The 27,939-nt window shown below is 42.6% G+C and overlaps 1 protein-coding gene across 4 annotated transcripts in view; it reads left to right on the forward strand.

The window, feature by feature from the left end:
• The window catches only part of STARD13 (StAR related lipid transfer domain containing 13), a 612,129-nt gene that overhangs the window by 451,470 nt on the left and 132,720 nt on the right, over positions 1 to 27,939 (forward strand). The window contains exon 1 of one of the 4 annotated variants that reach the window (XM_069758988.1): positions 4,415 to 4,561. The exons of the other annotated variants lie outside the window; for them this stretch is intronic. Within the exon in view, the coding sequence (XP_069615089.1) occupies positions 4,528 to 4,561 (34 nt within the window). The 5' untranslated portion in view covers positions 4,415 to 4,527. Of the gene's footprint in view, positions 1 to 4,414; positions 4,562 to 27,939 lie in introns of those variants that run through there. 4 annotated transcript variants of the gene reach the window in all.

Here is a 27,939-nt window from a genome sequence, read left to right on the forward strand (position 1 = left end):
TGAATCCAGAGCTGAAGTGAGGTAAAACAGTTGCTTGAAGGTGCAGCTCTATGTGTCTGACAGCTCACTGTGCTGGCAGGGCATCTTTGGTCGACAAAAACATTTTTGAGTTATTTTTTCAGAGCGAGTGATGAGGTCAAGGAGCAGACCAGAGAAGAAGTGTCTCGTATATTATGTGGGGAAATGACAATGATGTCAAATCTCATCAGACATTAGTCACATAGGTGGAAACCACCGAAGATCATTAGATAAAGACAAATGTGTTTATCTAGTATGTGGGGAAAGAAGTGGATGTGTAGTACCCCGCGGAGGTCACTGTCAGAAGACGTAGCAGGTCTGAAATCGAGCAGTTCTGTCCGACAGCCGCCATTGTGAGCAACCTCTTTAAACTTTATAATTTAAGAATGTGTTCATTTTCCTACAATCTGATTTTCAGGATCTTTTTAGAGTATTCTGTACCTTGCTGAGTTAATGAATTTAATTGTACCCATTAAAACTGTTTTGTGTACAAGATGATAAAATTATCTGCATGTGGTCGGAAACACTCCCGCACCTGTTTATATGTTCAATTAATTGGAGAAGAGCTGCAGTCCCAGAAACTGATCCTGAAGAAGAGCTGCGCAGATTGCAGAAAAATCAGATTATTTTCACAATCCTGGAGATCCAGTTTCACTCAATTTATAAACGATGATTTTTTTTATAGTCCTTATACTATAGTATTGCCTCTGACCCTATTTTATATGAGTTTGATGGAATAAGGCTTATAAGGGGCTGTCTCGCAAAGATAAACTACCGTATCTGGTTGTGTGCTTAAAGCCATTCATGTAATGCACAAAAGTACAAAGTTCACCTGAGTGATTATTCTGACTCAGATGGCGGCACAAAGTGAAAGAACTCTTTTTATGATGGCCACATACGCTAAGGCTACTTTCACACTAGCGTCGTGCACTGCATGTCGCAATGCGACGTTGCGGCGCATCGACGCTTACTGTGGAAGCGCCGCACAACGGGGGCAGCGGATGCTGTTTTTCATCGCATCAGCTGCCCCATTGTGAGTTGCAGGGAGGTGGGGGCGGAGTTCCGGCCACGCATGCGCGGTCGGAAATGGCGGACACAATGCAGCAAAAAACGTTACATGTAACATTTTTTGCTGCCGACGGTCCGCCACAACACGGTGCAACCGTCGCACGACGGTTGCGACGTGTGGCAAAGCGTCGCAATGCGTCGCTAATGTTAGTCAATGGAGAAAAAACGCATCCTGCAAGCACTTTTGCAGGATGCGTTTTTTCTCCTAAATGACGCATTGCAACATGCAGTGAACGACGCAAACTGTAGATTTTGCCACTCCTAATATTGTAGCAATTTCTCAGATGGGTTTTTTCTGTTTTCGCAGCTTAAGAATGGCTTGTTTCACCTGCATGGAGAGCTCCTTTGACCGCATGTTTACTTCACAGCAAAACCTTCCAAATGCAGGCACCACACCTCAAATCAACTCCAGGCCTTTTATCTGCTTAATTGAGAATGACATAATGAAGGGATTGCCCACATCTGTCCATGAAATAGCCTTGGAGTCAATTGTCCAATTACTTTTGGTCCCTTTAAAAACAGGGTGGCACATGTTAAGGAGCTGAAACTCCTAAACCCTTTATCCAATTTTAATGTGGATACCCTCAAATGAAAGCTGAAAATCTGAACTTCAACTGCATCTGAATTGTTTTGTTTAAAATTCATTGTGGTAATGTCTATAGCCAAAATTAGAAAAATGTTGTCTTTGTCCAAATATATATGGACCTAACTGTATATTTCTAAATATGTTGTTTAGGACATTTTTGCTCCATTTCGTCTAGGGTAATAATAGTAATAGATATCCCCATCGGCGGCGAGCACAGCATGGGCCAAATGTCAGAGCTGAATCTCAGTCGTTATAGCTAAAATGACGTACTCCTTAAGGCCAGTCTCACACGTCCAGATAATACCGGAGAAAACGGTACCGGAGTTATCCGTGTCCGTGTGCCCGTGTGCTCACGTGGCACATCAGTGTGGCACACGTGCGGCAGCCGTGTGCCGCCTAAGGAACACACGGACTGTGCAGGAGAGACAGCGCTAGAGTAAGCGCTGTCCCCAGCGTGTGGTGCTGAAGGCGGCATTCATCTCTTGTCCCCTGCAGCGCTCGCAGGAGAGAAGAGAAGAAAAATCTTTTTTTTTTGTTGTTAAAAATAAAGTTTGGGGGTCACCTCCCGCCTCCCACCCCCCTTGCGCCCACCCGCTTGCAGAGAAATACTCACTCAGCTCCCGCGATGCCTCCTCTCAGCGCCGGCAGCTCGTCCTGTGTGAGCGCTCACGTGGTACCGCTCATTACAGTGATGAATATGTGGCTGCACCCCTATGGGAGGTCCTCAGGCGGCACACGGACAGCATCCGTGTGCGGTACGTGTTTACACGGACCCATTGACTTTAATGAGTCCGTGTGATCCGTGCGCTCCCACGAACACTGACATGTCTCTGTGTTTTGCAAACGGACACACGGTCCGTGAAAACACGCTGACATGTGCAGAGACACATTGATTTTAATGTGTCTACGTGAGTCCGTGTCTCCAGTACGTGAGGAAACTGTCACCACACGTACCGGAGCCACTGACGTGTGAAACCGGCCTAAGAAGGTTCCCATAGGAAAGTGTTGGGAAGAGGTGGCCATACCTCAGGAATAAAAAGCTGCGGGAACAATAGAAAATTCAGGATTAAGGAGAACAGCAGCATTTACATCAGGAAAAAAAATGACATATTTATGGCCAGTGACAGGTCTCCTTCACATGTATATCACGGCTTCGATGGATAGGTTAAAAGCACACAATCTTACAGTGTGATCAATACGTGACTGGAAGGAGATAGCCTGGATTTCATTAAGTAGAATTTCCCACATGTGTTTCTATATTTGTCACTCATGGTCTTAGATGCCGATGAAATCTTTGTATAGAAGTGATTTTTACAATGACATTTTGAGTGTATCCAGATCTGGAAAAATGACTTATGAAAAAAAATGGATCACGCCTGATTATAGCTATCAGCAGAGTTCCTGCTGTAATTCCATCAGTATGAGGAGCATAACCAGTAATATTGTGCGGGATAGCTGTAGTGTGCTGATATTTCTGGACAGCTTACCAAAACCAGGAATTTGATCCAGGGCAGATGATGTGTATGTCTGTGTGTCTTTTTGGAGGAGAAACAAACTCCAGCCCTTTTAGTCCTGGGTGGCCCCATTTTGATATTTGCTATGGGGCTTCCTTCATTATGATAAATCTATGATAATCCTACATGTAAAAGGAACCTGACAGCTGAAACATGCTTCCCAAACCTTTCTTTCAGCAGCATGTATCAGACACGGTCTATAACATTTCAGCCAGGTGATCATGCCGCTCAGGTGACTGGTCCAAGACGACTTCTCCCTGTCCGGCTCCCCTTGAGTGAGACATTTCTCTACTGTATATACACACATATAGAGAGAGACCTGTCACTTAAGGTGGGCAGGATGAAGCTGTCGCGGACTGTCCTCTTTGGCGAGTCATTTCAGTGGCATTTTCCAGGCCAGCTTTTAAATGTATATTTTTCTTTAAAACCTAAGGGGTAAAGTATTTTCTTGTGGAAAGTGATATGCCAGTGTAAGGAGGCTTATAAGGCATGCAATGGGAAATTAAATATGCAAATTGCCTCTTCAGAGAGGAAGAGGACTTTGAACTCTAGTGCCACCTATTGCAAGTAGCAATCCTCAAAGTCAATATCAACCCTTTAACAAGCCTTGCCATATGACTTAGGAAACATTGACCCTTACATCCCAGTCATAAGCTTCTCATACAGCCAAATCAGATCTCATTCTTTGCACTGTGGAGGGGCAGCAGCCCAAAACACGTTTCTGCTAATTAAGATTCCAGTTTGGCTTTTATCCTAAATCATATGGCAAGGCTCGTTAAAGGGTCGATATTGACTTTTAGGATCGCTGATTCCAATAAGTAACAAGTCCTCCTCTCTAAAACTTTCCTGGCTGAAGTTAGAGTGCCGGTGACTGTAAGTGCTACTCATGGCTCGGGCAGCATGGATCATATTTACTGAAATAAAACTCAGTAACAATATCTGACTGTGAAGTTTAGGTTTTGTTTTTGTTTTCTTACTTTATTATGGTTTTGTTAGTTTCCTGTCTGCCTGAAACTATAGCGAAAGTTCTATTTTAGTGGAAAACTTTCATAACTATCTCTACTAATTGTAGCATGGTAAATCTCCCATTAATCACGTTACTGAGAACACAGAAGTCATTTCACTAAACCCAGAAGACATTACATAAGATGTGTCCGCTGATTGGCTGGACGTGCAGTCGTGCTGCTCCTAGCATGTCAATAGGAGCACTGTACAGCTCGATACATCCACTATTGTTGGATGAGCGCAATGAAGCAACAAGCCAGGAGATGACAAACGTTGCCTTCTCCACAACATGGCATTGTGATTTAAGTTGATAGAAAGTTCAGAACTGGTTTCGCCATGATTTTCTGCGCAGCGGAGAGCTTCCTATGTGGTGAGTAGTCTACTAAATGCAGGTTTTCTCTTAATCTATGGCGTATATTTAGCACTTTTTTATTTTTTGCAAACTTTTAACTCATTCATTGCTATGACTTTGTACAGTCTGATAATTGTCAAAGCCTCCGCGTCTGGGTAATTAGTGTTTAGCGCGTTGGATTCATTCAGTAATTTTGGCTTCCTCTGTGGCTTGTGTGTGCCATGCCACATGTGTTCCTAGTAATAGGTAGCTGCGGGCTATTGTACCTTCATTTTAGAACTTGGATTGCATTTCACGTCCTGTTCTAACCAATTGTGCGGGGTAATCTGATCCTGTCGACTTGTTGCTTTGGAGACTTGGTAACATTTAATGACGCGTCATGTTCTGACATTAGCTTGCATTATTTATTAGCAGATGTTGTAACTCCTTTTTTATTTTTCTAGAGGGTTTTAAAATCGACTTTGTGATTATTATTGGCTCGACTGCGATGAAAAGCTGCGGATTAGGTGAAATAAATTCGCAAAGGAGCTAATCCGGGCGCAGATCTGCTCGCCAATCCGCAGCAGAAAACAACGTTAACTCCAAAAAGTCACTATCCCGAATCTGGACTAATGCTAGGATTAAGGACAGAGTGCATGATATATATCACTGTCTTATTGATTAGGGGTGTGTAATTGATTCCCTCTAAAAACTTGGCCATGCACATATGCAAAAAAAAAAAGCACGGAAAAGGCGCACAGACCCAGAGAATGCTTTTCATAAAAGTGCTTTAATTTTTCCTATGCATTCAATAAAATAGAGTAGACAATAATAGTAGGGATCCATATAACACAAATACTTGGTAGGTGGACATCTTTTTAGGACCGCCCCAGAAGAGCTGGTCCACCCTGAGACATCGCAGCAGGCCAATTTCCTAATGCGATGTCTCCGTGGTCCTCTTTTTGGGAATGCAGTTTGAGTGTTTTCTCACGTATCTTTATGCACTGGATTATATCTAGGGAGTCGCTTAAGGTACCGTTACACTAAGCGACTTACCAACGATCACAACCAGCGATACGACCTGGCCGTGATCGTTGGTAAGTCGTTGTGTGGTCGCTGGGGAGCTGTCACACAGACAGCTCTCTCCAGTGACCAACGATGCCGAAGTCCCCCTGCAGCACCCGGGTAACCAGGGTAAATATCGGGTTACTAAGTGCAGGGCCGCGCTTAGTAACCCGATATTTACCCTGGTTTCCATTGTAAAAGTAAAAAAAAAACCACTACATACTCACATTCTGATGTCTGTCACGTCCCCCGCCGTCAGCTTCCCTGCACTTTCTGTGTCAGCGCCGGCAGTAACAGGGTTAATAAACTTCTTGAATGTGGTTTTGAGCACCTTGAGGGGTGTAGTTTTTAGAATGGTGCCACACTTCGTTATTTTCTATCATATAGACCCCTCAAAATGACTTCAAATGAGACGTGGTCCCTAAAAAAAAATGGTGTTGTAAAAATGAGAAATTGCTGGTCAACTTTTAACCCTTATAACTCCCTAACAAAAAAAAAATTTGGTTCCAAAATTATGCTGATGTAAAGGAGACATGTGGGAAATGTTACTTATTAAGTATTTTGTGTGACATATCTCTGTGATTTAATTGCATAAAAATTCAAAGTTTGAAAATTGCGAAATTTTCAAAATTTTCGCCAAATTTCCGTTTTTTTCACAAATAAACGCAGGTACTATCAAAGAAATTTTACCACTATCATGAAGTACAATATGTCACGAGAAAACAATGTCAGAATCACCAGGATCCGTTGAAGCGTTCCAGAGTTATAACCTCATAAAGGGACAGTGGTCAGAATTGTAAAAATTGGCCCGGTCATGAACGTGCAAACCACCCTTGGGGGTAAAGGGGTTAAAAAGTATCTCCACTTCTGTCAGTCTGTGCAAATCACAAAAAAATATATAATGCGGGTTCGGGAAATCTTGACTATGTAAAACTTAATTATGTAGTTTATGTTCATTAAACAAATATATTTTTTAGGGTTCTTATGTTTTTGGGGTCCAATGGTTGTAAAATACTCTTTATTATTCTAATGTAAACCTGTTCATAACTACTGATATTCCAAAACCACATCCCTCCAGCACGTTCACTACAGTTCCCCGCCTATCATATATAGGCGGGGAACATGGTGGCGCAGTGGTTAGCACAGCAGCCTTGCAGCGCTGGAGTCCTGGGTTCTAATCCCACCCAGGACAACATCTGCAAAGAGTTTGTATGTTCTCTCCGTGTTTGCGTGGGTTTCCTCCGGGCACTCCGGTTTCCTCCCACATTCCAAAGACATACTGATAGGAATTCTAGATTGTGAGCCCAATCGGGGACAGTGATGATAATGTGATGTAAAGCGCTGCGGAATATGTTAGCGCTATATAAAAATAAAGATTATTATATTGTAATCGCCTGTTTGGATTGGAGGCCCCAGCCTTATATTGTGCAGGAATGTAAGCGGGTGACATATTGATGCTTCACTAAGCGCTTCACTGAGATAAAATAAATACCTAACCTCCCATATAACCTATACATACACCTCAACAGCCCACGGTACAGAAATTCCAGGAATTGACTTCCGTATGCTTCTTAAAGACAAACTAACCACATTTTCAGGCGCACATCGGGGCAGACTTACTATTCGAAGTGCGGCTCGAACTTCACGTGATCTGCACCAAACTCTGGTGCATTTAGTTTTAGACCCACCGTATTTATTATCTGTCTACTGTGTGTCATGTTTGTGGCTCGTTAAAAGGGGCATAACTTTGCGGGGAGAGAAATATCTTTGCAAGAAGATGGGCACGATTTTAAATGCAACAACATGTGTCTATATTGCATCCGCAGATTGCAAACCAGCCAAGGGAAGGAGCAAAGTTAGACAAAAGTGTATAAAGAAGCATCGCATGTGGGAGTATTTCACCCACAATCATTTTTAATGAGTACATTATTTTATTTAGCGTTGTCCCAGTCACTAAGAAGCCAATCATACTTTTTTTTTAAATCTGCATTTAAAGAAACACTCCCATCAAAGTGGGATGTAGAATTGTAGTTCTAATGATGACTCATGCCGGAAAAAAAGAGATTTTCTGTTTCTGCATAGAGCGTAGAAGGATTCAGCTAGTTGTTTTTAATCACGTGATGTCATAGACCTAATGGAAAAGAGAAGAATTAACTGGGTAGAAAGGCAAAATGAGCAATTGTAAGTGCACGGTGCTATATAATATGATGACTGCAATATATTAAGAGGATGAAAATGCTTCTTCAAGGGGTTTTCTGAGCTTGGGATTATTTTTTTGTTAACACTTGTGTATATGAAGCTATAAATGATCTCCTAATATGCATCTTAATATAATACAATTATAGACTTGTTAATATAATAAAATGATAGACTTGTCTGTCACCACAATGCAATAGAAAGAAGGAATAGAGGAATAGTACATTTAGTAATCTGCAGAAAACTGTAAAAAGATGAGCAAAGGTTTCTAAAGGAATCCAGAACGTAGAGTATAACATGGCTCGATAATGACATCTTTATTATCACACGGTCTACTCTTCAGTAGAGAAAAACAATATACAGCCCATGGACTGAAGACTAAAGCTTTGCTTTATAATTCACTTCTGATTGACAAGACGATTATCGGGTCTGTAGAAGAACACGCACAAATATGTGACAGATGAGAGCTGACATCTAACATCAGATTATGTGTCATTATCTGACCACAGACAAGGCTGTTAGCATTGAAGAACAGTAACATTGGTCTCTTTACATCAATTATCCATATATGATTTTATAGTGAATCTTTCAGCAGATTTTTGCTTTGGAATCTGAGAGCAGCGTGATGTAGGGGCAGAGAGGCTAATTCTGTTACCATACAGCTAGATGTAGTTTTGATAAAATCCCTGTATTCTATAGCAGTGCTATGAATGGTGAGCCCTGTATAACCCCGCCCATACTACTGACTAGCAACTTCCTGTGCACACTGGACATTGTCAGCAAACTGCCAATCAGTGTTGGGGGTGGAGTTACAGTGATAAGCTGGACTGTCTGGTACTCAACACATAGTCCTCCAGTGATAATCTCCTGTTGATAAAATTATGATTGTATTGAAACTACAGCAAGCTGTTAAGCAAGTGACACATCTTTGGAATAAAGGTACCGTCACATTTAGCGACGCTGCAGCGATATAGACAACGATGCCGATCGCTGCAGCGTCGCTTTTTAGGTCGTGTGGTCGCTGGAGAGCTGTCACACAGACAGCTCTCCAGCGACCAATGATGCCGAAGTCCCCGGGTAACCAGGGTAAACATCGGGTTACTAAGCGCAGGGCCGCGCTTAGTAACCCGATGTTTACCCTGGTTACCATTGTAAAAGTTAAAAAAAACAAACAGTACATACTTACATTCCAGTGTCTGTTCCGCGCCGTCAGCTTCCCTGCACTGTGTCAGCGCCGGCCGGCCGTAAAGCAGAGCACAGCGGTGATGTCACCGCTGTGCTCTGTTTTACGGCCGGCCGGCGCTGACACAGTCAGTGCGGGAAGCTGACGCCGGGGGACAGACACCGGAATGTGAGTATGTACTGTTTGTTTTTTTTAACTTTTACAATGGTAACCAGGGTAAACATCGGGTTACTAAGCGTGACCCTGCACTTAGTAACCCGATGTTTACCCTGGTTACCAGTGAATACATCGCTGGATCGGCATGACACACGCCGATTCAGCGATGACAGCGGGTGATCAGCGACCAAAAAAAAGGTCCTGATCATTCCCAGCGACCAACGATCTCCCAGCAGGGGCCTGATCGTTGGTCGCTGTCACACATAACGATTTCGTTAACGATATCGTTGCTACGTCACAAAAAGCAACGATATCGTTAACGAAATCGTTATGTGTGAAGGTACCTTTAGAGTCTTTAGCCCTACATTATGCCACTTTCAGATTAAATAGCAAATACTTGCTGAGAGATTTCCATTAATCTTAGTCTTTGTTCTCATCAGCCATCCTAATAGTCTCCAAAGTAGAGAGTGGCTGCAAAGAGCTATTAGAGGATCCAGCACCATCATGCACTGCACAGATAGCTCATTCATTTATATGGGAGCGGTGTAATTCTTCATTTCCCTAGTGGGGGTGCTGCAAGGAAACAACATTTGCTGCTAGGTTCCCTCATAGATTACATCTGATCACTTTACATCAGATCATTGGGTATCTCAGTAGTGATACATCCCGTGTTCAACTAAATGAGAAAATTCATCAGCATATTTCGTGGCATGGTGGGAGGTCTCAATTCACACGAGATGGTCCAATGGCTCTGATCTAATGTGTCCTTTACTGTTTGAGGAGCCTTCAAATAAAGAAGAATTGTTCTAAAGAAACAATCCGTATAGTATATTTTTCTTACCCCCTTAATATTTTTTGTGAGATTGCTTGATGATATTAAATCTTTATTAAATTTTAGCTCTGTGATAACCTTATTATGTAAGATTTTTTTTATTATTATTTTTGCTACAAGTACAACATTTACTATTGTAAAATCATGCTGCCAGTGCTTTGTGTGTGTAGTTTTCTGCACGTTTATTTATCGAATAATAAAATAAATTTAAAAAATTGGCGTAGGATCCCTCTTATTTTTATTAACCAGCAAAGGGAAAGCAGACAACTGGAGGCTGGTGTTATTATTCTGGGAAGGGGCCAATATCTATAAAGGTTCCCAGCCAACAGTGCCTTGCAAAAGTATTTGGCTCCATGGAACTTTTCAACCTTTTCCCACATATCATGCTTCAAACATAAAGATACGAAATGTAACTTTTTGGTGAAGAATCAACAACAATCCGTCCTTTCCTCAACCGTCAATCTACTAAAATGCTTGTACACGCCCTCATCATCTCCCGCCTTGACTACTGCAACATCCTTTTCTGTGGCCTCCCTGCTAACACCCTTGCACCTCTCCAGTCCATTCTTAACTCTGCTGCCCAACTAATTCATCTCTCTCCTCGCTACTCCTCTACTCCCCCCTCTGCAAATCTCTTCACTGGCTCCCATTGCCTCAGCGTATCCAGTTCAAATTACTAATACTGACCTACAAAGCCATCCACAACCTGTCTCTCCATATATCTCTGAACTAATCTCCCGATATCTTCCCTCATGTGATCTCCGATCCTCCCAAGACCTCCTTCTCTCCTCCACACTTATTCGCTCCTCACCCAACCGCCTCCAAGACTTCTCCCGAATATCCCCCATCCTCTGGAATTCTTTGCCCCAACACGTCCGACTATCAACCACATTCGGATCCTTCAGATGGAACCTAAAAACCCATCTCTTCAGGAAAGCCTACAGCCTGCACTGACCCCGCTGCCGCCTCATCACTTCCGAAGCTACCGTCTCACCAACACCGGAGCTCCTGCAACCCTCAACCTACTGTCTCCTTCCCCATAGTCCTGTAGAATGTAAGCCAGCAAAGGCAGGGTCCTCGCCCTCTGTATTAGTCTATCATTGTTTGTTTACTGTAGTGATATCTGTAGCTTATAGATATAGAGAGAAAAAAAAGTGATGCATGGCACTGCTACTAAATATTTCTAATACCACCACAGAAATTCCAAGCTGTTGTGCCTATATGCCTGCTGCTGGACACTTGGGTGCACGCCTGTCAGTCCATGATAATCCAAAACAAAGAAAAAAATGGAGTGCACTCACCGGTCCAAAATGCAAACAGTCCTTTAATCAAAACATGTGCAGGTACACTGGGAGAACGTAGAACAGAAGGACGATGGCCGTTTCACGACCCGTTGAAGCGCAGTAGCGTGAAACGGCCGTCGTCCTTCTGTTCCACGTTCTCCCAGTGTACCTGCACATGTTTTGATTAAAGGACTGTTTGCATTTTGGACCGGTGAGTGCACTTCATTTTTTTCTTTGTTTTGGATATCTGTAACTTGTATGTAACCCCTTCTCATGTAAAGCACCTTGGAATCAATGGTGCTATATAAATGAATAAATAATAATAATAACAAGTGGAACACATTTGTGAAGTTGAACGAAATTAATTGGTCATTTAAAATTTTTGTGGAAATTCAAAAACTGAAAAGTGGGGCTTGGGGTATCTATCAGTTTTGTACATCGAGAGACTGAAATTCTTGCCCATTCTTCCTTGGCAAACAGCTCGAGCTCAGTGAGGTTTGATGGAGATCATTTGTGAACAGCAGTTTTCAGCTCTTTCCACACATTCTCTATTGGATTGATTTCTGGACTTTGACTTGGCCATTCTAACACCTGGGTACGTTTATTTGTGAACCATTCCATTGTAGATTTTGCTTTATGTTTGGGATAATTGTCTTGTTGGAAGACAAATCTCCGTCCCAGTCTCAGGTCTTTGGCAGACTCCAACAGGTTTTCTTCAAGAATGGTCCTGTATTTGGCTCCATCCATCTTCCCATCAATTTTAACCATCTTCCCTATCCCTGCTGAAGAAAAGCAGGCCCAAACCATGATTCTGCCACCATGTTTGACAGTGGGGATGGTGTATTCAGGGTGATGGTCTGTGTTGCCTTTACGCCAAACATATCGTTTGGCATTGTTGCCAAAAAGTTCGATTTTGGTTTCATCTTCCACATGCACCTTCTTCCACATGTTTGGTGTGTCTCCCAGGTGGCTTGTTGCAAACTTTAAACGACACTTTTATGGATATCTTTGAGAAATGGCTTTCTTCTTGCCACTCTTCCATAAAGGCCAGATTTGTGCAGTGTACGACTGATTGTTGTCCTATGGACGGACTGTCCCACCTCAGCTGTAGATCTCTGCAGTTCATCCAGAGTGATCATGGGCCTCTTGGCTGCATCTCTGATCAGTCTTCTCCTTGTTTGAGATGAAAGTTTAGAGGGACTCCGGGGTCTTGGTAGATTTGCAGTGGTATGATACTCCTTCCATTTCAATATGATCGCTTGCACAGTGCTCCTTGGAATGTTTAAAGTTTTGGAAACCATTTTGTATCCAAATCCGGCCTTAAACTTCTCCACAACAGTATCAGGGACCCGGCATTTAGGACAACATTGGATCATTCAGAGATCCACAATAAACTTCTGGAGTGAGTTTGTTGCACTGAAAGTAAAGGGGCCGAATAATATTGCACGCCCCACTTTTCAGTTTTGGAATTTCCACAAAAATTTAAAATAACCAATAAATTTCGTTCAACTTCACAATTGTGTTCCACTTGTTGTTGATTCTTCACCAAAAAGTTACATTTGGTATTTTTATGTTTGAAGCATGATATGTGGGAGAAGGTTGAAAAGTTCCAGGGAGCCAAATACTTTTGCAAGGCACTGTATTAATAAAAGCTCAAAGTTGTCAGCATAGTGCTTATTGGTTATTAAAAAGGGAGGACCCAAAAAACATGACATTGGGTCTCCCATATATTTAGTAACCTGCAAAGGGTGCACAGATCGCTCCGGGCTGATATTAATAGGCTCAGAAAAGGCCAGCCCTTAGCCACCCAAGCTTGCCAACACACCAAGGCAAGCGGGAAAGCTGATGCTTAGTGCCACAATTGGCGCATCTAATGTATGTGCCATTTCTAGGGTGGCTGAGGGCTGGTGTTATTAATCTGGGAGGGGGCAATATTCATGGCCCCTTTCCAGCCTATTATTATCAGCCTGCAGCTTTCTATTTAGCCTTTGCTGGATATTAAATATATTTGGGACCCCACACCATTTTTTGGAGGATCCCTCAGTTTTAATAACCAGTAAAGACTGCACAGGAAGCTGTGAGCTGATATCAATATGCTGTTGAATCATCCCTCGGCCTGTTGTCCCTTCTTGCTCTGCCGTACACCCCGTCACAACTAGTTCGACCACACTTAGAATACTGTGCACAGTTCTGGTCTCCGGTGTATAAGAAAGACATAGCTGAACTGGAGCGGGTGCAGAGAAGAGCGACCAAGGTTATTAGAGGACTGGGGGGTCTGCAATACCAAGATAGGTTATTACACTTGGGGCTATTTAGTTTAGAAAAACGAAGACTAAGGGGTGATCTTATTTTAATGTATAAATAATAATATTTTAATGTATAAATATATGAGGGGACAGTACAAAGACCTTTCTGATCTTTTTAATCATAGACCTGAGACTGGGACAAGGGGGCATCCTCTGCGTTTGGAGGAAAGAAGGTTTAAGCATAATAACAGACGCGGGTTCTTTACTGTAAGAGCAGTGAGACTATGGAACTCTCTGCCGTATGATGTAATGAGTGATTCGTTACTAAAATTTAAGAGGGGACTGGATAGCTTTCTGGAAAAGTATAATGTTACAGGGTATATACACTAGATTCCTTGATAGGGCGTTGATCCAGGGAACTAGTCTGATTGCCGTATGTGGAGTCGGGAAGGAATTTTTTTCCCCAATGTGGAGCTTAGTCTTTGCCACATGAGTTTTTTTTGCCTTCCTCTGGATCAACATGTTAGGGCATGTTAGGTTAGGATATGGGTTGAACTAGATGGACTTATAGTCTTCCTTCAACCTTAATAACTATGTTACTATGTTACAATAGGTTCGGAACTTTTATGGATATTGTCCCCTACCCAGAATAATAACACCAGGCCCCAGCTCTCTGCTTTCACTCAGCTGGTTAATAAAAATAAGGGGAACCTCATGACTTTTTTTTATTTATTCAGTGCACTGACAACAATTATCATCAGCTCCTCCTGGTCTCGCCGAGTGCAGGGAGACCAAGCAAGCCTGATGCAAGTTGTAGTCAGCACCTGGTGCCGGGGAACAGCGCTTACTATAGTGCTTTTCCCCATTGCCAGTACGTGTCACACAGATGACACATGGATATCATCTGTGTGTCCTCAGTGTGCAGATGTGCGGGATGTATTGCCGACTGTGCTGTAATAAAAAAAATGGACTTGTCTAATTGTTTTGCACACAGACACATGGTCCGTGTGAACACACTGACTTGTGCACAGACCCATAGACTTGAATGGGTCTGTGTGTCTCCAGTACGTGTGAAAACTGTCACCACACATACTGGAGACACTTACCTGTGAAGGAAGCCTAAAGGTACCTTCACACATAACGATATTGTTAACGATATCGTTGCTATTTGTGACGTAGCAACGATATCGTTAATGAAATCGTTATGTGTGACAGCGACCAACGATCAGGCCCCTGCTGGGAGATCTTTGGTCGCTGAATAAAGTCCAGAACTTTATTTCGTCGCTGGACTCCCTGGAGACATCGCTGGATCGGCGTGTGTGACACTGATCCAGCGATGTCTTCACTGGTAACCAGGGTAAACATCGGGTAACTAAGCGCAGGGCCGCGCTTAGTAACCCGATGTTTACCCTGGTTACCATGCTAAAAGTAAAAAAAACAAACACTACATACTTACCTACAGCCGTCTGTCCTCCAGCGCTGTGCTCTGCACTCCTCCTGTACTGGCTGTGAGCCGGAAAGCAGAGCGGTGACGTCACCGCTCTGCTTTCCGGCTCACAGACAGTACAGGAGGAGTGCAGAGAAGCAGAGCGCAGCGCTGGAGGACAGACAGCGGTAGGTAAGTATCTAGTGTTTGTTTTTTTTTACTTTTAGCATGGTAACCAGGGTAAACATCGGGTTACTAAGCGCGGCCCTGCGCTTAGTTACCCGATGTTTACCCTGGTTACCGGCATCGTTGGTCGCTGGAGAGCGGTCTGTGTGACAGCTCTCCAGCGACCAAACAGCGACGCTGCAGCGATCCGGATCGTTGTCGGTATCGCTGCAGCGTCGCTTAATGTGAAGGGGCCTTAAGGCTCAGTTCATACTAGTATCATGTCAACTTTTAATACTGGAGCCATGACAGGGTCAGGTGTAAAGAATCCCACTGACTTTCATAAATGGTCCTGTACTGTCTCCAGGAATAATGCTGTTAACCTGCAGATATGGGGTTAATCTGCAGGTTAACAGCATTATGATGCAGCCGAATGCAACAAGGAAGAAATGATCTTTATTTTCCCTGCCAGCATTCAGTATTCAGTCATAGGGGCGGGGCTTGGTCAGTTCAGTCACCGTTCTGAGTATACAGAACGGGTGTAACCGCGCCTCGACCCATGACTGGCTCTACAGTTTTTCTTTTTTATTAAATTTGCAAAAATGTCTACATTTCTGTCTTTTCTCAGTCAAGATGGGGTGCAGAGTGTACATTAATGTGAAAAAATGAACTGTTTGGAATTTACCAAAAGGCTGCAATGAAACAAAGGGTGAAAAATTTAAAGGGGTCTGAATACTTTCAGTACCCACTGTATATTGGGAATCCATGGTGATTTCACAGCATATTGCTTTTTCTTTTCGATATACACTTTGAATATTTCCTGAATGTACCATTGATGTAAATGTTTAGTGCAATTTTATTAAAGGGATTTTCAACTCCGAAGATATTGATGACCTTTCCTTAGAATGATAGGCCACGAATGATCAGTGGGGGTCTGATACAGAACACCCCAGCTGATCAGGTGTTACCTGTTCCAGCAGTGGCCAAATGTAGGCAATGTATGGAGTGAAGCATCACCACCGTGTCATGCTGTTTAGTGGCTGCTCCCAGGTACTTCTGATTAGCTCCTTTTCAAATGAACAGCCGATCAGAGAGGGGGATGGGTGTTGGACTCCCACAGACCTGATATCGATGGCCTACCCGATGGATAGAAATAGAAAGACCACAGAATAGCATGCAAGGTGTCAAAGCTGAAATAGATTAACTTCAACTCCTAAAGGCCCATCACTAGAGTTGAAACGTTGTGAATATTTTTATGAATAAGATACTATCAACTTGGATCATGTGCAGCATTTTTTTTCGTTCTTTTTGGGGCTATCAGGTTCTTGGGCTCGGATTTGACATGAGTATTACTCCAACATTACTCTGCTCCCCAAGGGATGTACATCTGCTACTTATCTCCATATTCTGTCCTGAGGACAGGTCTTCAATATCATTGTAGTCAAAACCCCTTTAAAGGCATTGTCTGAAAAAAATGGCTACTTAGAAATTAAATGTTTTTTTTCTAATCTCATACAACCTTTTTATTACTAGGAAGCAAATTACCCACCGATTTTTACCAATTTATCATGTATATCTAATAGTACAAAAATAAATCCAAAATTTTAATTTAAGTCACTAGCTTCTTACTCAGATTTTGGATCTATTTCTTGGCTGGTAATTTGCATTCCTTTTTTTTTTACTATGCCAAATACTTTCTGACCATTCATACAGGCATAATCATTGGCAAATGCTCTTTGCCAAGGGGCATGACATTACTTTTAATGACAGCAAATATTTGAGATATTATTTACTGTGTTCTACACATTTCGAGAGTTGTCATTTCCAAGAAGGTTTGGTCTCATTTTGGACGAAGCTGATCGCATAGTGCAAGTATTCTCCAGCCGGCCTGGAATAAAGGGAGAAAGAAAAGGCATGTAATCTGCAGGCACGCTCAATAATGCCTACTTACAGCGCTGAGTCTATTCACGAGAGAATAAAGCATTCATGAGCTGTTCCACTGCTGTATGAAAACATTTCCTGTGGCATTTTAATCTATCATTGTAAACATCTTGGTCTCTTCGGTTGCCAAACACGTCAGCTGCCTTCTATTTGGGAACAGAAGCTGAGATACACATTATGTCATCAACAGAAATGTCAGCCTTATCTATCAATTATGAACCTCGGCTATTCTCCTCGATGATTAGGATCCTTTGTACTTTTCATATAAACAGTAAAAAGTTAAGATCGGGTCACGCCTAAAGTATGATAAACTCTTGGCCTAGATAATAAGAATGGCTGTTTAGATAAGCGATGATGACCAATGAATAATTACATAACTCAGACTCGTGGTAACGGAGTTAGTGGCTAAAGAAAAATATATGGCTGAAAGCTAGGGTGGTGACACTGGTGGCCTCCATAGTAGATACTAGAAGATACATTGAACCTTCTCTTGGGTAGCTGCATTTTGAGGAACACTTTGGTTCTCACCATAACCTGAACCTAGAGGTTCTCCTAGTCCCAGAGCGAGTAGTTAATTCTCTTACTAACATCTTCTTTGTAAAGTTCTTCATCTAGCTCCTGTGTTTGCTTCAGGAAAGGGGGCCTTGAAGACTTCAACCGTCAACTGTAATGTGTGCTGGAAGCTGCTTAATTCCCTGCAGCACCACCACAGTGGAAATGAAGGATTACACAGTTCACAATAAAATCAATGGGCTGTCCATACAATACATGGACATGTTTGGTCCTCCACATTGAGACGCTCTTTGTGACCTCCTAGTTGTGGCTAGAGATGAATACGGAATGCCACCTATCACTTTATAACTCACAAATAAGGTATTTGTAAATAGGGTTATTAATATTGATCCAAACAACCCATTTGAGTCTTTCTTCTCCATTTTGTTTGTGGAATATGGATAAATAGAAAATGCTGGGAACATAATCTCTTTAGAGAGAGACAATCAGAGAGTTAGACTAAATGTATGAAAAATCGGTCAGAGTATTCTTGCCTATAGTCGCACGAGTGTTCTCCATGTGAAATGCGTTTGCAATGTTTTCTTGCATAGCACTTGCCGATATGCTACGGTAGTGTGACCCCGGCCTTATAGTTCATTTTGCAGTTAAAAGGAAGTCGTTATGTCCAGAAATGCTATTAACCTGCAGATATGGGATTAATCTGCAGGTTAACAGCATTCAAAAGCCATGCGGCCACCACACTGGAAGCCCAGCTACCAGGAAGAAATGAACTTTAATCCTCCCAGAAGTCTCCTTCTTTAAGCTATAAAGAGTCTTCAGTCTCCGCTAAGTTTTATGCCTATGTGGTGTCTTTGTACACCAGGTGGCACCACTCATCCATTCTGTTCTCATCATTATACAGTGGGGCAAAAAAGTATTTAGTCAGTCAGCAATAGTGCAAGTTCCGCCACTTAAAAAGATGAGAGGCGTCTGTAATTGACATCATAGGTAGACCTCAACTATGGGAGACAAACTGAGAAAAAAAAATCCAGAAAATCACATTGTCTGTTTTTTTATCATTTTTTTTGCATATTATGGTGGAAAATAAGTATTTGGTCAGAAACAAACAATCAAGATTTCTGGCTCTCACAGACCTGTAACTTCTTTTTTAAGAGTCTCCTCTTTCCTCCACTCATTACCTGTAGTAATGGCACCTGTTTAAACTTGTTATCAGTATAAAAAGACACCTGTGCACACCCTCAAACAGTCTGACTCCAAACTCCACTATGGTGAAGACCAAAGAGCTGTCAAAGGACACCAGAAACAAAATTGTAGCCCTGCACCAGGCTGGGAAGACTGAATCTGCAATAGCCAACCAGCTTGGAGTGAAGAAATCAACAGTGGGAGCAATAATTAGAAAATGGAAGACATACAAGACCACTGATAATCTCCCTCGATCTGGGGCTCCACGCAAAATCCCACCCCGTGGGGTCAGAATGATCACAAGAACGGTGAGCAAAAATCCCAGAACCACGCGGGGGGACCTAGTGAATGAACTGCAGAGAGCTGGGACCAATGTAACAAGGCCTACCATAAGTAACACACTACGCCACCATGGACTCAGATCCTGCAGTGCCAGACGTGTCCTACTGCTTAAGCCAGTACATGTCCGGGCCCGTCTGAAGTTTGCTAGAGAGCATTTGGATGATCCAGAGGAGTTTGGGGAGAATGTCCTATGGTCTGATGAAACCAAACTGGAACTGTTTGGTAGAAACACAACTTGTCGTGTTTGGAGGAAAAAGAATACTGAGTTGCATCCATCAAACACCATACCTACTGTAAAGCATGGTGGTGGAAACATCATGCTTTGGGGCTGTTTCTCTGCAAAGGGGCCAGGACGACTGATCCGGGTACATGAAAGAATGAATGGGGCCATGTATCGTGAGATTTTGAATGCAAACCTCCTTCCATCAGCAAGGACATTGAAGATTAAACGTGGCTGGTTCTTTCAACATGACAATGATCCAAAGCACACCGCCAGGGCAACGAAGGAGTGGCTTCGTAAGAAGCATTTCAAGGTCCTGGAGTGGCCTAGCCAGTCTCCAGATCTCAACCCTATAGAAAACCTTTGGAGGGAGTTGAAAGTCCGTGTTGCCAAGCGAAAAGCCAAAAACATCACTGCTCTAGAGGAGATCTGCATGGAGGAATGGGCCAACATACCAACAACAGTGTGTGGCAACCTTGTGAAGACTTACAGAAAACGTTTGACCTCTGTCATTGCCAACAAAGGATATATTACAAAGTATTGAGATGAAATTTTGTTTCTGACCAAATACTTATTTTCCACCATAATATGAAAATAAAATGATAAAAAAACAGACAATGTGATTTTCTGGATTTTTTCTTCTCAGTTTGTCTCCCATAGTTGAGGTCTACCTATGATGTAAATTACAGACGCCTCTCATCTTTTTAAGTGGTGGAACTTGCACTATTGCTGACTGACTAAATACTTTTTTGCCCCAATGTATGTATATTTGTATATGTTTTATATATGTGATTTAAATAAAGTTGTTTATTTTTATACATTTTGCTATTTGGACATGTTGATCGTTCTTTCTGGGTCCTTGTGACCCACAATCCCTTTAGTCTCCGCTAAGTACATAGTGGCCGGTGGCTGTAACCACCACGCCCCGACACAGACTCAGAGCAGGCTCAGCACTGATGCACGGCTGAGCCAGTTATCAGTCAGGGCCAGGGCGTGGTTACAGCCACCACTCACTACTTACTGATGTATAATGGTCAGGTGAACGCACCAATTTTAACGGGATCAGACAAAAGTCTGTGTATAGGGGACTCATGACTATTCCCTGACAGATTGTGTTCTTGGACATAAAGATCAGTGGTTGGAAATCAATCTCCCAATCCTAGGGAGATAAGTTGCTGCCAGATGATTCTGGCAGTGGATCTGTCTTAGAGAATATAGGAACACTTAATAGTTCGACTGACAGCTATGAAAAGTGTAGGGCTGGCTGTACAAATGAAAGACTAAAATCTACTTGGTTGGATTGCTTTGACTTACGCACCTTGTCTTTTTATATGTTTCTTGCACTTCTGTTGTGGGATGTGTTACATTATAAAAAGTAATAGTGGATCTCCTAAGTTTGGATTTGTTTGGTCATCCAGCTGTGTCCTTTTATCAGCGATGATGTATTATCCGGGAAATGTTGCGAGCAAACTTCATTTCATCCTTCTGCAGATTAATTATCTCTCCGGACATATGACCCAAGAGCAAAAGGAATGGAAGATGTTTCCGATTATTATCTGGGGAAGTCAAAGAGTAAATTCTTCATGTATCTGTATATAAATATCAGTGACAGCATGTGACTCTGGTGATGATAGTGAATCGTTGATCTTGTACCGTCATGCTTAGGTAAGGAGAAGAGGAAGTTTGTGCATTCTTTTCTTAGCTTGGAAGCTGTGGATGTAAACGAGCGAGCTGGATTAAACACAGAAGATTTTATGACCAGTCTTCTGCATGAGGTCATGAGAACAATCCCTAAACAGTCCTAGTTACTTTCTTAGTGTTACCTTTTTTAAATACAATGGGAACAATAGACTTATTGATAAAAGGCGAGGACATGGTTATGTGACTGTCTGCATGTCCATTGTCACCATGTCCATTGTCACTTATTTAAGGTGATCCCTGTGACATTTCTCACATCTTTAGTTTGTTTTGTGTCAATACCACTCACAGCATACAAGTAAAAGTACATCATTGCCTTAACCCATTACTTGCAAAATTAAAATTTTTACAAGTACGGATTTTTCAGAAAAGGGCGTCCCAATATTCAATTAAAAATGACAATGACATGATTTCCTATTTTGAAAACATTCATTTTACAAACACAACACAAAAAATTGGACCTAATTTTAAAAATTATAAAATCTTAGTTGCTAGAAGCTAAAGATTAGGCGTCCCCAAAAAAGGACATTGGTAGATAATGGGTTAAAGAGGACCTTTCACCAAATTTTCTCTGTTGAGCTGGACACATGATGTAATAGTGGATGCAGAATAGAAAACTTTTTTTTTTAATTGATCTCTCCATTGCGGAGATATTAGCAATCAAAGAATATGGCCCCTTATGAGTTAACTTTTGTTAAGTTCAAGTGGGTGTTTTCAGATAGCAACTCATAGAATGAGAAGAAGTACAACACCTGTTATTAGTCACTCATACAGGGAGAAGAAATACACGCCCCCAGTGATAGCAACTCATACAGGGAGAAGAAATACACACCTCCAGTGATAGCAACTCATACAGGGAGAAGAAAGACACCTCCAGTAATAGCAACTCATACAGGGAGAAGAAATACACACCTCCAGTAATAGCAACTCATACAGGGAGAAGAAATACACACCTCCAGTGATAGCAACTCATACAGGGAGAAGAAATACACACCTCCAGTGATAGCAACTCATACAGGGAGAAGAAATACACACCTCCAGTAATAGCAACTCATACAGGGAGAAGAAATACACACCTCCAGTGATGGCAACTCATACAGGGAGAAGAAATACACACCTCCAGTGATGGCAACTCATACAGGGAGAAGAAATACACACCTCCAGTGATGGCAACTCATACAGGGAGAAGAAATAGACACCTCCAGTGATAGCAACTCATACAGGGAGAAGAAATACACACCTCCAGTGATAGCAACTCATACAGGGAGAAGAAATACACACCTCCAGTGATAGCAACTCATACAGGGAGAAGAAATACACACCTCCAGTAATAGCAACTCATACAGGGAGAAGAAATACACACCTCCAGTGATGGCAACTCATACAGGGAGAAGAAATACACACCTCCAGTGATAGCATCTCATACAGGGAGAAGAAATACACACCTCCAGTGATGGCAACTCATACAGGGAGAAGAAATACACACCTCCAGTAATAGCAACTCATACAGGGAGAAGAAATAGACACCTCCAGTGATAGCAACTCATACAGGGAGAAGAAATACACGCCTCCAGTGATAGAAACTCATACAGGGAGAAGAAATACACGCCTCCAGTGATAGCAACTCATACAGAGAGAAGAAATACACACCTCCAGTAATAGCAACTCATACAGGGAGAAAAAATACATGCCTCCAGTGATAGAAACTCATACAGGGAGAAGAAATACACGCCTCCAGTGATAGCCACTCCTACAGGGAGAAGAAATACATGCCTCCAGTGATAGAAACTCATACAGGGAGAAGAAATACACGCCTCCAGTGATAGAAACTCATACAGGGAGAAGAAATACACACCTCCAGTGATGGCAACTCATACAGGGAGAAGAAATACACACCTCCAGTAATAGCAACTCATACAGGGAGAAAAAATACATGCCTCCAGTGATAGAAACTCATACAGGGAGAAGAAATACACGCCTCCAGTGATAGCCACTCCTACAGGGAGAAGAAATACATGCCTCCAGTGATAGAAACTCATACAGGGAGAAGTACACCCCCCCAGTGATAGCAACCCCTACAGGGAGAAGTACATGTCCCCCAGTGATAGAAACTCATACAGGGAGAAGAAATACACACCCCCAGTGATAGAAACTCATACAAGGAGAAGAAATACACGCCCCCAGTGATAGAAACTCATATAGGGAGAAGTACACCCCCCAGTGATAGCAACTCATACAGGGAGAAGAAGTACACACCCCTAGTGATAGCAACTCATATAGGGAGAAGTATGCTCATGTAGGGAGAAGAAGTACACGACCCTCAGTGATAGCAACTTATATAGGGAATGTGACTGCTAGTCACTTCTCACGGCCAAGCCATGAGTCAGAGTGGTCAAGGAGTCCAAGGTCAGAAGCCAGGAGGGTACGTCATAAACAGAAGGAAGAGACAAAAGCGTAGTCAGATAACGTTCCAAGGTCAGAGTACCAGGAGGGTAATGGATCAGAGTTGAAAGGGTTAAACAGGCGGGTAGTCAGAACAAAGTCCAACGTCAGGCAACAGATCAAACATATAGAACTCAAGGCACAGAGAGCACAGAGCACAAACTTCAAAAGATGAATGTACGTCTGGCAGTGTTCTTGGAAACAGCTCATTTAAGAAGCATGGCCATTAAGTGGAATAATTAACACCTGAGACAGCCAACGCCTCACAGTCTCAAATTGGATAGTCCAGCTGTCAATCAACATACTGACAGATCAGCACACCCCTATACCAGATTGGACGGCCGAGCTGTCAGTAACTGCATCCCAGACACCCTGATGGGTAGAACTGTGACAGGGAAAAATACACGCACCCAGTGATAGCAACTTATATAGGAAGAAGAAGTGCATGCTTTCTGTGAAGACACTCACTTGGATTTAACTATTGTTAATTCATTAGGTGCCAAATACTTTGATTGTTGATATGTCTGCAACAAAGAGGCAACGTTACAAAAAATGTAAAAAAAAATTATTCCACCCAGCAACCACTATTACATCGTGTTATAGCTCCACATGAAAAAATTGGTGAATGGTCCTCTATAAACCACACACACATTAGACTAATGTGGCCACACCTGCCTGTATCATTTAAATTTCAGCAGAACCAGAGCTGCCATGAACCCCTTAATGATTCGTGACAGTAGCTTCCTTTCTACAAGAGGCCTCTGGATACTTTAGACCAGACTTTACAAATGTACAGCAAGGACACATCAAACCATTTGTATACACCTCTGTAGTCACCTGCTCCTCAAGGTCATAGCAAACGCAGCCCGATGGTGATGGTAATAACGTAGGCTCTGGAGGTGCAACAAATATCGTGAGCGATGACCTGTAGAACACTTTATGTACATGCATTACTGGAGATAACTCCACCTGGAAGGTCCCAGGGCTGAGAACATTTGCCACCCTATATGGCCCAATCACTCTAGAACTCCAAGTCCCAGATGTGTACTTCCACCTGATGGTTTTAGTGGGCACCCACACGTACTCATTCACACACAGGTCCAAATCTGAGCGTTTATTACCACTCAGACATTTGACACAAACTGGTACTCTCCTTGAAGGTCAGACAACAAAGGCTTCCCCCCCAGGTGCCACCAAACTCATACCCTCAGGTTACTCCTGGGGACCCACCACCCTCCCCTGACCAATCTTCCCGGGAGAACCCCGAGATTGAGAGTTAATCCGAGGTGTGGGTAGGATCCTGTCGCTATTCTCCGGTAGCACCTTACCTACCTCCACCCTAGAAGAAGGGGTAGATTTAATAAAGATGGCAGAGATCATAGCACCCAGGCAACAGTTTTTACAAAACTTGCCCCAACTAACTATTTCTCTGGACCGCTAAGCAATGACCAGATTGTGTTTCTTCAGCGTGGAAAGGCCTAAGACGATGGGAGTAGGCATACCTTCCAAGACATAGAACAACAGAAACTCTGCATGAAGGGTCTCTCTATGCACAAATTCAAATTATGCACGTCAAACTCTTCTGGCTGAAAGGAGCAGAATGAATAGCACGAATAGTAATGGATCTTGCTATCATCTGACTGATCAGACCATGGGTCAGAGCAAAGCGAGAATCCACCAAACTGACTCCAGCTCCACTATCCACAAGACATGGAATAGTCTCAGTTTTTCCACCAACCATTATTTCAGCTGAAATGGTAAACGGAGACGTAAAAGTGGAGGAAATATACACACCCAGGAAAAAACAATTAAATTTCAGCAGAACCAGAGCTGCCACGAATTCTTTAATGATTTTTGACGCACATGCTTGAAACAAAGTCATTTACCCACAATTTTGGAAAGGTGCCAACATTTTTGTCTGGCCCATGTTGGGGCGTTTGTATGAAATTATTTCCACTTTTCCTTTTTTTCCTCTGTCCTTTTGTGTTGTTCAAATAAACACAAAGGAAATAAATGTGTATAACAAAACGTGTAATTGCAACAATTTTCGGGGGAGAAATACTTCATTTTCAAGGAGGCCAACACTTTCAGCCATGACTGTACATATATTTATAAAATACAATAAAATTATTATTGTAGTTGGAAGGATGATAACAAAATCATCTGCTCATTTCAGTTGTCTTGTTTACCCATTGGGTACCAAACCTTGATATTTATATTTGCAGATGTATTATGCTCCATAAGACGTCTTGATGTTCCATATTATATACCATAAGATGTCTGGATGTGGAACAAAATAACTTTATTGGTATTGGATCTATGTTTTCCAATCTGGACCCTTAACTTTTGTCCAGTTCGCCTTCTATATTGTAATTTGTAGCTGCAGTTTAATAGATAAATCCCAAATTGTGTTGAACAATCCATGTATTCCTGCAGTCAAGTGCTTTCCTGTTACAATAGAATGTTTCTTTACATCTATGCTTAATATTCTCGCAATGCTTACATTGAGAGGACCCACATTTATACCCTACTAGCCCCCCAACAAGTCTCGTCTTTGTGTTCCACTCCTTTGAGTGTACACAAGTTGCTCAAGGATAGCGTATTTTTAAAGTTTTGTGCTCTTTAAAATCTACTTCTTGGATGTACCGTATTTTGCGGATAATAAGACGCACCGCAAATTTTGAGAAAAATCGGAAAAAACTCTTTTTTTAAATAAAATGGTGGTGCTTCTCACAATCCCATGCATCTTATTTCCTATGGGGGGTGGTGGTTACGGTGAAGTGGGGTCCCAAGGTCGCTGCTGGAGGAGGCAAGAGTGAAGCGTTGCTACAAGCCACAGGCTGGGATGAGGGGGTGTTTGGATGTGCGTCGCTGTGGGTGTACGGTGGTGCGGGGGCTCCACTGACATTTTGTGGAAGCCCAGAGCCTCTCTACTTACATGGCTCACTATGCGGTGGACTCCGGGAAAATGGCTTCCGGGGGCGGCCTATGTGCTGATGGAGATCTTGGCGCTGAGATCTCATCTCCCGAGATCTTGGTGCTGAGATCTCCATCTGCGTATGAACCGCCCCCAGCAGCCATTTTCCCAGAGTCCACTGCATAGTAAAGCATGTAAGTGCGGGGGTTCTGGGCTTTCACAAAATGTCGGCAGAGACCCCACAGGACCAGACACCCGTAGTGACGCACATCCGAACACCCCCTCATCTCAGTCTGCAGCAACACTCCACTCTTGCCACCTCCAGCAGCGACCCTGGGGCCCTGATTCACCGCAGCCAGTAAGGTATATCCGCATTATAAGTCGCACCCCCATTTTCCCCAAAAATTTTGGGGAAAAAAACTGCGTCTTATAATACGAAAAATACGGTAGGTTTAATTCTTTATTTAGAAATGAGTCGTTTCCTTACAACGCCCAGAACCTATGCAAGATTATTTAATTTTTAATGCGCCAAGTTAAACTTAGTGATAAAGCTACAGAATAATTCAGATCTAGTGATAACATTTTTATTTTGCATTTGATCAAGAAGTCCTGCCCGTTCCAGTGCTCCTTCAATGAGCGTTTTCAGATAATTCTTTTTCTTGAAAGCTTGGTGAGGAGGATAATGATTGGGATATAAAATCCCCTCTTTTGTTTCTAATCTGCTGGAACTGACTGACATACAAAGCCATGCACAACCAGTCTCCTCCATACATCTGTGACATGGTCTCCTGATACTTACCTGCACACAACCTCCGATCCTCAGAAGACCTCCTTCTCTACTCCGCCCTTATTTCCTCTTCCCTCAACCGCATCCAAGACTTCTCCCGTGCTTCCCCCATACTCTGGAACTCTCTACCCCAAGACATCAGACTCTCGCCTACCATAGAAACCTTCAAAAAGAACCTGACAACTCACCTCTTCCGACAAGCCTACAGCCTGCAGTGATCCTCAACCTACTGAACTGCCGCACAACCAGCTCTACCCTCTCCTAGTGTATCCTCACCCATCCCATGTGCACTGTGAGCGCTCGCGGGCAGGGTCCTCCCTTCTTCTGTACCTGTTAGTGCCTTGTTTTTTGCTCAAGTTTATTGATTTTGTCTATATTTGCCCCCTTTTCACATGTAAAGCGCCATGGAATAAATGGAGCTATAAAAATGTATAATAATAATAATAATAGTGGGATATTTTTCAACCTGTAGAGTAATGCATGAGGCCAAGAGAACCATCGCTATAAAGTCCTGGTTACTTTCTTAGTGTGACACTTTAGTGAATACAATGAGAACAATAGACTCTTATTGATAAAAGGCGAGGACATGGGTATGTGACTGTCTGCATGTCCACTGTCACTGTGGATCCTATTTAAAGTGAATCTGTCAGATGCGATAATGCTCTTAGCCTACAGATATAGGGTTAATCTGCAGGTTAATAGCTTTATGAAGGTGCCTGGCCCCTTTAGTGAAAGTGCGACACTTGGGGAAAAATGAACATTAGTTCTCCTAGAAGCTCTTGGTTTTAACCCCTTCATGCCGCGGCCCTTTTTCATTTTTGTG

Source organism: Ranitomeya imitator, chromosome 3 (genome assembly GCF_032444005.1).
Source record: "Ranitomeya imitator isolate aRanImi1 chromosome 3, aRanImi1.pri, whole genome shotgun sequence".
In the NCBI taxonomy this organism is placed as follows: domain Eukaryota; kingdom Metazoa; phylum Chordata; class Amphibia; order Anura; family Dendrobatidae; genus Ranitomeya; species Ranitomeya imitator.